General features: G+C 46.1%; 1 protein-coding gene across 1 annotated transcript in view; it reads left to right on the top strand.

The window, feature by feature from the left end:
• LOC125446155 (unconventional myosin-Ie-like) overlaps positions 1 to 11645 on the top strand; it is a 36525-nt gene extending 24880 nt beyond the window's left edge. The window contains exons 2-5 of the mRNA XM_048519706.1: positions 6359 to 6502; positions 9346 to 9435; positions 11076 to 11170; positions 11627 to 11645. Coding sequence (XP_048375663.1) covers positions 6359 to 6502; positions 9346 to 9435; positions 11076 to 11170; positions 11627 to 11645 — 348 coding nt within the window. The remainder of the gene's footprint in view (positions 1 to 6358; positions 6503 to 9345; positions 9436 to 11075; positions 11171 to 11626) is intronic.
• The last annotated feature ends 609 nt before the right edge of the window (positions 11646 to 12254 follow it).

Genomic DNA, 12254 nt, shown 5'->3' with positions numbered 1-12254 from the left:
AGAAGCCTCCACAGCTCAGGCGGCAGAGCTGGGAATCAAACCCGGTTCCTCCAGATTAGATACACGAGCTCTTAACCTCCTACGCCACTGCTGAGGGTGCAAACTTCTGCCCACTTCTAGTCTGTTGTCCTTTGCTCATAATCTCTACTGGCCTTTGAACAAGCTCTCTCCCCCCTGCCCGCAGCAGTCCTTTCCAGGGGGGACATGGCACGTGTACGCTTCTTCCTGCAGTGGAGAACTGAGTGCGATTGTAACCTCAGCTCGTGGGTTCTGTGGGGCAGAACATGGAATGAGTTTGCAACAACAATTTTTTAAAAACAGAATGGTTTACTTTCTTAACATATTACATCAACATTTAACATCACATTTCAAGGTCCTGTTTGGTTTCATTTCAAGTCCTTCTAGTTACAGTCTTCTGATATTGCCAAGTCCAATTCTTCTTTGCAAGTGGGTTGGCTCCTGAAGACTCCAAGGGCTTGACGAACAGGAGTCAACATGATGAAGGTTTCCAGGAGAATTCTCACCCATTACAACCACAAAAAGAAACCCTGAAACAATAAACTCCAACATTTACAACATAGCAAAAATAAACAACTACCTTCCCAGTAGTTCCCAACAATATTGCAGTTACCTTAACAAGGGCTCATTCCGCACATGCAGAATAATGCCCTTTCAAACTGCTTTCAGTGCTCTTTGAAGCTGTGCGGAATGGCAAAATCCACTTGCAAACAGTTGTGAAAGTGGTTTGAAAACGCATTATTTTGCGTGTGCGGAAGGGGCCAAGGTGTTAAGGGCTTATACAACCAAGGTCCGAGTCTGGTAGCCTTGTCTCCTCCAACTACATGAGGTCTGCTGCAGCCTCTTGCTGCTTTGAGTCTCCACCCCTTACTGGGTCAACCCATTCTGAGCATGGGGGTTACACGATCCACATGCATAGGTGGGTTAGGATCGTCTTGTCCTATAGATACAGGCAGGATGGAAACAAAAGAACCTTCCGATAGAATTGCCTGAGAGTGGATCATCTTGCTAGTGGTATTTGGCACCAAAGTGTTTTATGGGAAACGGTTGCCCCTAATGAAAGATATAGACAACATGTTTAGGGTAAGCCTCTTGCTAAAATTGACATTTTTTTCCACAGTGAAAAATGTGAACAGCTCTCGCAAGGGTGATCTTCGGCATCGACTGTTTTTGCAGCTGACACAATTTGATGGGTACTGGTGCTTGCTTTGGCCTCTTTGGGGAATTCTTAGAAACTTAAAACCTCCCGAGGGATTGGGTTTAACCAGTCCGGTGGACTTTTCTGGGAACTCGGTTTTTGCTCCCTGCAATCCCAGAAATGCCTTTGAATAGGATGGCCGCGAGCCAGCGAGAGACGTCACCATCCCGGAGAACAGGTTTCCACATGCTCGGACTCCCCAGTCACTTTTGAGGGACTTGTAAATCGGCCTGCAGGTTTAGCTGGGCTGTGTGGGAACATAAGAACAAGCCAGCTGGATCAGACCAGAGTCCATCTAGTCCAGCTCTCTGCTCCTCGCAGTGGCCCACCAGGTGCCTTTGGGAGCTCACGTGCAGGAGGTGAAAGCAAGGGCCTTCTGCTGCTGCTGCTGCTCCTGAGCACCTGGTCTGCTAAGGCATTTGCAATCTCAGGTCAAGATGGATCAAGATTGGGAGCCATAGATCGATTTCTCCTCCATAAATCTGTCCAAGCCCCTTTTAAAGCTATCCAGGTGAGTGGCCATCACCACCTCCTGTGGCAGCATCTTCCAAACACCAATCACACGCTGCGTGAAGAAGTGTTTCCTTTTATTAGTCCTAATTCTTCCCCCCAGCATTTTCAATGGATGCCCCCTGGTTCTAGTATTGTGTGTGAGAGAGAAAAATTTCTCTCTGTCAACATTTTCTACCCCATGCATAATTTTATAGACTTCGATCCTATCCCCCCTCAGGACGTCTCCTCTCCAAACTAAAGAGTCCCAAACGCTGCAGCCTCTCCTGATATCTGCCCTTGTTCCTGGCCTGCATTCTGGTAATCAACTGGGCTGGAGTTGGTGGCACCACACTCAGTTCCCTTTGCCTGACCAACTGAAACTGGGCATTTGGGGGTTTCATCCGGGCCTGATATACCCTTGAGGGACTGCATTTCAGATGACCCACGGGAGTGCTTGACAACTTCAGAACTGCCAAACGCTGAAATCCAAACATAACTTTGCAGAGGGGCAGGGAGGAGCCTCTCACAGCTTCAGAGAGGACGGGCTCGGTTATCTTTTGATTATTTTTTGTTCCAACATTGTACTTAGACACAGTATTTATTTTCCTCACTTGAAAAGCCCCTGCAGGCTCTAACCTCCCGCTGCAGATTACTGTTTGAGCTGAGGAAGAAAAGAAACAATGGCCATTGGAACAGGATTCCTTTACGTAACATGAGAGGACGCTGCTGCGTGAACAGTCAGGTGTATCCTAGATGAACAAAATGCTTTGTTTTAGCTTTGGGGGCTTATTGCCAGGGGAGTGTCAGGCCAGCCACCTGTTATATCCTTGTGGAGCAACTCCCAGGTGGCCCATTATGAGACCCAGGTAAAAGCTGGACTCCCTCCATGGGATGCTACCGTGTTTCCCCGAAAATAAGACAGTGTCTTATATTAATTTTTGCTCCCAAAGATGCGCTATGTCTTATTTTCAGGGGATGTCTTATATTTCTGTGTTCTGTTCGTCGGGCATGCTTCCAAACAAAAACTTTGCTATGTCTTACTTTTGGGGGATGCCTTATATTTCGCACTTCAGCAAAACCTCTGCTACGTCTTATTTTCTGGGGATGTCTTATTTTTCTGTGTTCTGTTCGTCGGGCATGCTTCCAAACAAAAACTTTGCTACGTCTTACTTTTGGGGGATGCCTTATATTTTGCACTTCAGCAAAACCTCTACTACGTCTTATTTTCAGGGGATGTCTTATATTCGGGGAAACAGGGTATCAGCCTGCCATCCAACTATTACCTCTGTGGGTGCCACATCTGTTCATTCTAAAAGGAAGAACTTCACGTGACTTGATCAGAGGGATTGCAAACGTTGGTGGGCTGTCTGGATTGCACTTGAAAACAAGTAAAATCCAGAAACGTGAAGGTCTTCCCAATAGCCTGAGGCAGACTTTCTCATGGCAGAGAAAGCTCATGAATGGCCGGCCAGCTGTTGATTTCCGACAACTGGTCATTCATGAGCTTTCTCTGTGATGAGAAAGTCTGCCTGAAGCTGTTGTGAAGACCTCCGCGTTTTTATAATTTCTCAAAATGTGCACAACAGAATTCTTCTGGGGCTGACTTGTAGAATGCCCGGCCCCGTTCTTCAATCCCAGGCTCACTGCATTGTGCGTTTCACCAGAAACCTTTGATGTTAGATTCAAAGATAATTAAACTGTTACCATATTTTGATTGGCTGAATACTTTATTGTATTCGTTATCCATCTTGAGTCCCAGTGAGAAAAACAGGTGATAAATGAAAATAAATACCGGAACGCCTCTCGCAATGCCTCTAGCCCAGATCACAGGCCAAAGACGCTCCCCTTTCCTCCTGTGAGGGATGAAGTGGTAGTCATCTCAAGAAACTAATTTGGGGTGTCATGAAAGGCAGCGGAGAGTTGAACGGATCAAAGTTCTGGGACATGATCCCCTCTGTGGCGCAACCCCATGGAAAACGCAAGCGCTCTAGTGAGCTTTCTTCTTCATTGACTTGATCCTTGGACAGGGGAGTTTTCCAAAGGATTGTGCCCAAGGTCAGCTGTGTGCCTTTGAAAGTGTACCCTTTGGGGTTTGCGTCTTGGGTCAGGGCACAGTTCTGGCAGCTGGAAATTGCAGCTGGCGATTGCGTGTGTTACGTGAAGTCAAAAATTAGCTTTGCCTTCTCCTCTTCAGCCAGTGGTGGCAAACACAGCTTTGCCCGGCCAGCTATGGATCCCGGAAGAATGTGCATTCATTCCTGCATTGCCTGCTGGGACAAAAAATATTTATATATTTGCCAAAGCTCAAAGTAACAGTGTTGGTGAACATCCACCTGCTTCCACCTGCCAAAAGAAACAGAGGCCAGGGGGCTGTATATGTTCTCAGGAACCAGGGTTTGGAGTGGCGTGTGGAATCACAGTTGTGGAGAATCAAGGCATCTGTTCAGTTGTACCATGGATTTATGATCTTGCCTGCTTTACCAACGTTAATATTTGCAGGTCACAGATGGCTTCCTGTGATTCAGGGAGCTGGTTGAACTATTCGTGTCCATGCGCTGCAGGAATTACATTCTCCTGGTCTTGAAGCACAGCTTGTAGAAAGGAGAAAATGCTAAACTTTGAAGAAAACAAAGGCCTCAGGGAAACGTACAAACATAGCCAGGGCACTCTCCTGTAGCACTGTAGATTGTGGAATCCAGACTGCCACCTGTGTAGAGCAACAAGGGCAGAGTCCCCAGGAGAGTGGTGGGGTTGTTGCCCCAGTGTGGTTGTTCGATCTATTTCTGTGCCATCCACAAAGGATATATTTCTGGGGGGCACACTACTGTGAGCTCTTCCTGTTTCACTTTATTTCCTTGTTTAGTCTCAGCCGTGTGAGGTTGTTTCCCAGGCTCCCCGGTGTCCACAACATATCCTTTTGGTTGCTGCAATTTTTTCATTTCTGTCTCTTGGTAACGTCTAATGGGAAATAATCTCTGGCGACTCTGGGTAATCGCGTGTAGGCTGCGGAGGAGGTTCAAAGGATCTCTTCCCTCTCCTGACGGTGTTTGTGTTGTGGCTGGTTCTTTTTGTGTTTTCCTGGCGATCAAAAGGCCTGACAGTTGCGCCTCTGTTTTCACAACCCTCTGTGCTTTTGTGCTTCCTGAAAAAAAGCAAACTGCCCCTTTCTTGCTTCTCCAGCGACCCTTTTCTACGAGCCAGTTTTTGGAGGCTGGGTGGAAGGACCCAGGAGAGGAGAAGGGCTTTTCTTTGGCTGTTCCCTGATTCTGGAACTCTGTTCCATTAGTTGTACATCCGGGGCCAACGTCTTCACCTTTGAAGCCAACCTTGAGCTGCTTCCGCTCTGCAAAAACGCTTCACGTTGCTCTCATAGGAAAACAGCTCTGGAAAAGGCATAGTGGGAATCGGGGAAAACCCAGAAAGAGGATGCTTAGGCCCGTTATGCATGGAGTGTTCCCACGATGCTCCTTGCCCCGCAGTGCTTTTCAGTGGGGTCTCCTCATGTTTCCTTGTTTATATACAAGGAGGTGCCCTGTTGCCTGCTGCGTGGCTGGCCTGCCCCCACTTACCCTTGCTGCAGGGCAGAGCACCTGTGAATAATTGGCCTTAGAGTGCAACGTTCAGAGGTGGGATCCAGCAGGTTCTCACAGGTTCCCGAGAGTAGGTTACTAATTATTTGTGTGTGCCGAGAGGGGGTTACTAATTGGTGATTTTGCCACGTGATTTTTGCCTTAGTGACGCCCCTCCTCTCAGCAGTGGCACGCAGAACTTGAAGCAGTCTAGCAGGAGGTGCACCGGCGTGCGTGGCAGCCTGCGCCTGCGTGCATTTGTTTCTCACCCAAGGACCGATGCAGCGGCTGCGTCCTTGCCACAGCCCCGCCCAGGAATGCCCCGCCCCCAGAATGCCCGCCCCCGCCCCCGTCGTGCCCCGCCCAGCCCCATTGGCACTACGCCACAGTTTGAATCCCACCACCATGGGAACCTGCTACTAAAATTTTTGGATCCCACCACTGGCAACGTTGTTTTGATGCTCCAAACATACACACGCAGTTCTTAGTTTGGAAGCAAAGATGGAGAAAAAGGTGTCCTTTTGACTTTGTGATGTTTTTACAAGTAATGCTAACACACAGAAAGCCGCTGTGAATACCCCATCATGGCAGATAAGGTTAGCCCATGCATTTTAAAAATGCTGTTCAGCCTGAGCTCTGCCCATGTGTGAACAGGGCTCCGTGGAGTATATATGTTTGTAAAATAGGATGCTCTGGAAGCTTCTGTGTACCTGATGGTCACTGCACACAATGTAGCCTCTGTTTTGCCTTTGAGGCTTGGACTTGTGTAGGATGTGGGTTTGCACCACGGTTTGTGGTTTGCTGGATACCTTCTCTCTTTTGCTGCTGCTGCTGCTGCTGCTGTCCAGAGTGTTTGTTTTGCTTTTTCGTTTTGGTCCAAGTATCAGCACTGTGTTTACGTGGGGAAAACTTCTGGGAAGCAAAAGAACAAAGCCTTTTTAACCTTTGCTGGTTTTCTGAGTCGCGCAGCTGGCCGGCCTCTGTTGGAGCAGAACGCTGCCCTCGGCGTGTCCTTGCTGTCATCTAGCAGCGACTCCTCTGACTTTTGAATTCATTTTGCCCCTGTTATTTCTTTCTGCAGGGGAGCAAGGGGCATTATCGGTACCACTGGCAGAGCCACAATGTCAAGCACAGTGGCGTGGATGATATGGTGCTACTTTCCAAGATCTCAGAAGATTCTATCGTGGAGAACCTCAAGAAGCGATACATGGACGACTACATATTTGTATCCTTTCCGGATGAGTGTTTGGTTGTGGTGGTTGGAACGCTGGAACCCCCAGGTTGAATCCCTTAGTCCTGGACTTGACTTCCGTCGTGATGGTGACCATGCTGCTTGCTTCTGGCCTTGGGTTTCCATGTCCTGTCAAGTCGGATCTAGCAGCAGCTGAACCTCACAAGAGCAGACCAAGTTTGCTCAACCAAGAAGATTGAGAGAGCTTTTCCTCAAGCATGTGGAACCCATCTCTCTGTTGAAGTTGTCCTGAGTTCCAGTAGCCTTCTCTACTGGGCCTTCTTGTTTCTTAATTGAGGCTGCTTGGGCATCTAGTTTGCACTGGATAAATCCTCTTCTAACCATGTTGTAGGGTTTTTATAGTCTTGTTTTGGTCCCAGAAATTTCCTATAGGCCTTCAAAAGCCTATATACTTAATGGGAAATTTGTTTATCACAACCATGGGTAGAGATGAGAGAGAATCACTAGAAATAGAGAAATGGCTAAAGTGTGGTATGTGATGCTAATAGGAAAAATATCTGTGGATAGGTTTTTGGAAAGAGCTAGACAAGTACAAAATAAGTTTGTACAAATTTTGTCTCTTTCATACATCTTGAAACAAAAAAGTTTTCAAAAGAATCTGTTTTTAAAAAAGCAAATCCAGGGAGTTTGACGAGGGACTGGTTCAGCTGTCCCCTCTCCCATTCATGGGGGATGATTAACAGTGTGGCCCTTATGGGCAAAGGTTATTGAATCATCCCACAGAATGCAAACACTGTTTATCGAGAAGTTGTTTCCGTCGTCTTGGTCTCACACAATCTTGATTTACCACTGAGACGCCTTGGGAGGTGCCGCACTCAGTCACAGACCTCATCTAGAAGTGGCAATTTTGCACAATATGGAAGTTATGCTAGCCTGCCCTTAAAAAAAAAACCCCCAACAACCCTTTAGCTGGCATGACATCATTTTGCCGTTATGATCCCACAACAATGGGCTTTTGTGTACAACACTGAGTACTTAATTGTGCGTGTGGTGAATAGCGAAGTAGATGCTGGTATCATTCACACAGCTCCAGGAAGCCACATACAGAGTACGCTGATTCTGTTTGGTGACCTTGCATGTTGAAATGTGTTTACAGCCCCAGCGTTGGCTGTAACATAAAATCTCCTGGATTGCCGCTTGTAAATCTCTCTCAAGCAGCAGAACGATGGGTGGAGTTTTTACAAAATCAGCTGATATTTAGGGATACTTCAGTCAACTAGGGGAAGGTTTACCCCTTCCCAAAACGCAACTCTGCTCCTGTTGTAGTGCTAATCAGCACAGAATTGGATTGTTGTCTCTGATAACAATTTGAGATCTTGGCAGTCAGCCAAAGAAAAAGCAGTCTTGACATTGGAGCTTCTATGTTGAATCACATCAGTGGTCCATCTAATCCAGTACCCTTCTCCACAGAGTGGTCAACCAGATGTTCTTGAAGGGCCTACAAGCATGGGGGCGGGGAGGGGCAAAGTCTGCTCCAGTTGCTGACCCCCAGTACTGATATTCAGAGGGTTAGTGCCTCTGACCAGGCAGGTTCCACTTAGTCATTATGGTGAATAGACTATCAGTTTGTGAGGGGTAAAAAAACCTCCAGTTTGCCTCAGTGCCTGCATTCAGACATCAGTGGGCGTTTCCCCACTTACCTTTGCTGCCCTTTGCTGCGCGCTACTCTCAGCGTGCGGCATCTCTGGCGTGCGCGCGGGCGTCTCCACGACGCTCTGGCGCTCTGCGCGGGGTCATCAAAAGGCGCCGTTTTATGGAGCGCCAGGGATGCCGTGCGCTGAGGGGGTGCGAGAGCGGCAGCATCAGGGTGGCTGCGTTGTCGCTGCCCCTGTAGTGGGGAGTGCCGGGGGACCCTGCGCTACTTGAGAAGAGTAGCGCGGGGCTTAAGGTAAGTGGGGAAAGGGCCAGTGTTCACTTGAGCTTGGCCTAAGTGAAGTGTAAGGTAAAGATAGGTGAATGCAGGGAAAGAAATCACATAGGCCCCTTCCGCACACACAAAATAATGCATTTTCAAACCACTTTCACAACTGTTTGCAAGTGGATTTTGCTATTCCGCACAGCTTCAAAGAGCACTGAAAGCAGTCTGAAAGTGCATTATTCTTCATGTGCGGAATGAGCCATATAGTCTCAGTTTGCCATCACATTTGAATGGAGTTCCTAATTATGATGCGGAAATTGATTTGTTTTTAGTCATTTTAATATGCTACTTTAGGATTTTTCTAGTTCCATTATTTGCTTTGATCCATTTCCTTTAGATTTTTTTAAAAAAATTGTTGCTCTAGGTCTAGGAGTTATCTTTTATTGAGAGTTTTAGTTAGTTTTTTGCTGCATATTTTAATCTAATTCCTTTAATAATGTTCTTGTATTTTGTATCTTTGAATGTAGGCTGCTTTGAACAACTCTTGCAAAAAGGGGTTATAAATACTGGTTGTTATGGGTTTTTTGGGCTGTGGTCTGGTAGATCTTGTTCCTAATGTTTCGCCTGCATCTGTGGCTGACATCTTCAGAGGTATCACAGAGCTATTCAGAGGTATCACAGAGAGAAGCCTTGTTATACACTGTGTCCAGTATAACATGTGATACACTTCTGAAGATGCCAGCCACAGATGCAGGTGAAACGTTAGGAACAAGATCTACCAGACCACGGCTACACAGCCCGGAAAACCCACCACAACCAGTTGAATCTGGCCATGAAAGCCTTCGACAATACAGGTTATACCTGTAAATAGTTTTCCACCAAGTTTACTATCAGAGGTGAGGTAGAAGGGCATCATGGCAGCCTAGTATGTTATGGACCTTAACAGTTTTGCGCATAGACCTACATTGGCTCCGTCCTGATTTCTGTGAACCCTTTCAAACAGATGCCGTACTTTGGAGAGAAAGAAGTCGAAATGTACCAAGGAGCTGTAAGCACAATTTTTCTCTTGATTGTGTCTTTTATGTATTTAGTTTCAGCTTTGTTCACTGATGTCCCAGTTGTCTATGCAAGTTTAAGACAGGTCACGATGTGGCAGCCATCGCACACAAATAATTTACTTGATGTTTTCTATGAGCAGAACTGGGGGCGTTCCCCCCATTTGCCACGCCCCCCCCTATGCTGCGCGCTGCTCTCAGCGCGCGTCATTTCTGGCGCGCGCCCGGGCTTCCCCACGACCCCGTGCTCTGTGTGGGGTCATCAAAAAGCGCCGTTTGGAAGAGCGCCAGGAATGATGCGCGCTGAGGGGGCACGACAGCGGCAGCGTCGGGGCGGCTGCGTTGTCGCCGCCCCTGTAGTGGGGAGTGCCGGGAGACCCTGCGCTACTTGCCTACAGAATTCTGACTAAAGAATTTTTGTTACTTAGTATTTTGGATAAGAGTGTAAGAAACACGCTGAAATATAAAAAAACTCTTGTTATATATGGCTACAGCAGCGAGGATACTGATAGCCAAGAACTGGAAGTCGGAGCAGGTGCCTGCAGTTGAAGACTGGTTGAATGCCCTTACGGACTATGCAGCAAATGATAAACTTTCATCCTTATTGAAAAATAAGGAGAATAAGGACTTTATTGAAGACTGGTCTCCGTTCTTAAAATATATGAAAATTAGGAAAGAATGTAAAGAGATTTTGAGTTACTGTTCTATTTAAATTAAAAGGCAAGATTTAAATGTGTAAAGATTAGTTATTTATATATTTTATTTTTAATGTAAATAGATGTAAGAACATAAATGTAAATATAGATATGAGTTGGATTATATAGAAATATTTTGAAGTTAAGAGAAGAAGTAAGTTTTGAGTAAGACAAAATATAATTTCTACACTATAGGAATGAAGCTAGTAGGAAGTTAGAATAAGATACTGCTTAAATAATATAGGACAGAGGGAAAATATATATAAAAGAAAGCTAGCAGAATAGTAAGGAAGAAATGTTATATAAGTTTTTCTTTTTAAAGATGATGCGTTATGTTACTTAATGATAAAAGGTATCAGGGAAAAAAGGAAGTAGATATGATTTACTCGAATAGAATGACGCTTGTAATAATTTTTTTTTAAAAAAAGCACTTAAACAATGTATGTGTGATTTATGTTGACTTGTTAATAAAATTATTAAAAAAAAAAGAGGTTCAGTTCCTATCTGTGTACATCTTAGAGCACGAGGAAAGATAAGAGGTCCTAACCACAGATTGCTGTACACAAGATTCACTGAACTGAATAGGAGTGGCTCCCACTCATTTTAGGGGTGTGTGAGTTTACAGATAACATTTTACAGGGACTATCCCTACCTGAGAAATATTTATTTTATTTATTTATATTTCAAACTTATAGGCCGCCTCTTCCCCAAGGGGCTCGAGGCGGCTTCCAACAAGGCTTCCCCAAGGGGCTCGAGGCGGTCTTCCTCTGAAATATCCAGTTTACCTGGAAACAGGTCCTTTAAATACCTGGCCTTAAACTGTCTTTTTTTTCCAGTCTTTTGGGAAAGAGGCTGATTTTGTCTGTTGTTCACATAACCTTTGAAGAACTATTACGCTGATATAGTGTCTAATGTCTGATGTATTTCCCTTCTTGTAGGCTCAATATGAAAACCCACCACACATCTACGCTCTAGCGGACAATATGTACCGAAACATGATTATTGATCGGGAGAACCAGTGCGTGATAATCAGGTCAGGTTCTCTCTTTCTCCCTCTGTAGTGCATTTACTGTGGAAGGGATGCTGAGTTCTGCCTTGCTGGCATTAATGTTTCTCAAGTGCTGAACTTAAAGCGCTTAAGTCCACCTGTGCCTGGGCTGTGGCAGGTGAACACACCTGAGGCTGTCTTACACGGAACCAGAGAATTGGTCCGTCAAGGTCAGTATTGTCTAATCGAACTGGCAACAACTTGCCAGGGTCTTAACTGGAAGTTTTCCACATCACCCTACGGCCTGGTCCTTTTAGCTGGAGATGTTTGGTTTTGAATCTGGGAACTCCTGCATATAAAGCAAAATGGTCTTCCTCTGAATCATGGAACCCTGCCCTGGGTAAGCTCACAGGTGGAATGCCACTCCATACAAAGAATTCTCCATCAAGCTAGTTGCTATGCCTGGATAACAGCTGTATAGCCTGTGTCTTCTCTTCCTAGCAAACGAAGTTCAGTGTAAGTGCAACATGATGCATACCAGAGCAAAAAAAACCCCAAACAAATCCTTTAAATCTTGCTTGATTCAGTCTTATCTTGGAAGCTTGGTGAAAACGCAGCTGGCATGAAAGGCAAACTCCATGCCAGGAAAGATTAGGAAAGGGACTGAAAATAAAACGGCCAATGCTGCGGTGCCTGTCTTCCAGCTGATCGTCCGGAGGATGCAAAGTGGAAGCTGGAAAAGGAGTTTTTGGGCACCATAGAACAGTTGCTCTCTCAAGTGCTTGAGCATTTGCAGTCCCAGCCAAAATCTCTCCCATGAGTCACAGGTGCTTGCATGTATTTTTCAAGCAAAAGCTGATAAACAAATGACATAAGCTTCTTTGCCAGAGGACACCTGGGTTTTTGAGACCCACTGGCCAGGGCCTGCCGTCCTTCTCTTTGTAGCCACTGGAAGCCACTTCTCTGACCTTCCCCAGATCTCCTCTGACCTCTGTTCATGGTAAATCCCTGCCTGGGTGGTGAAAGGCTGGGTCCGGGGCTCTTCCCCTGCTGCGCGTCTCTTCCTTGCTCCACACTTTCCGCGTGTCAGCAGCCGGCTTTGTTTTCTTCTCAGTACATCATCATTGTG

This window comes from Sphaerodactylus townsendi, linkage group LG17, assembly GCF_021028975.2.
Source record: "Sphaerodactylus townsendi isolate TG3544 linkage group LG17, MPM_Stown_v2.3, whole genome shotgun sequence".
Lineage (NCBI taxonomy): Eukaryota > Metazoa > Chordata > Lepidosauria > Squamata > Sphaerodactylidae > Sphaerodactylus > Sphaerodactylus townsendi.
This window is presented reverse-complemented; position numbering and strand designations above follow the sequence as displayed.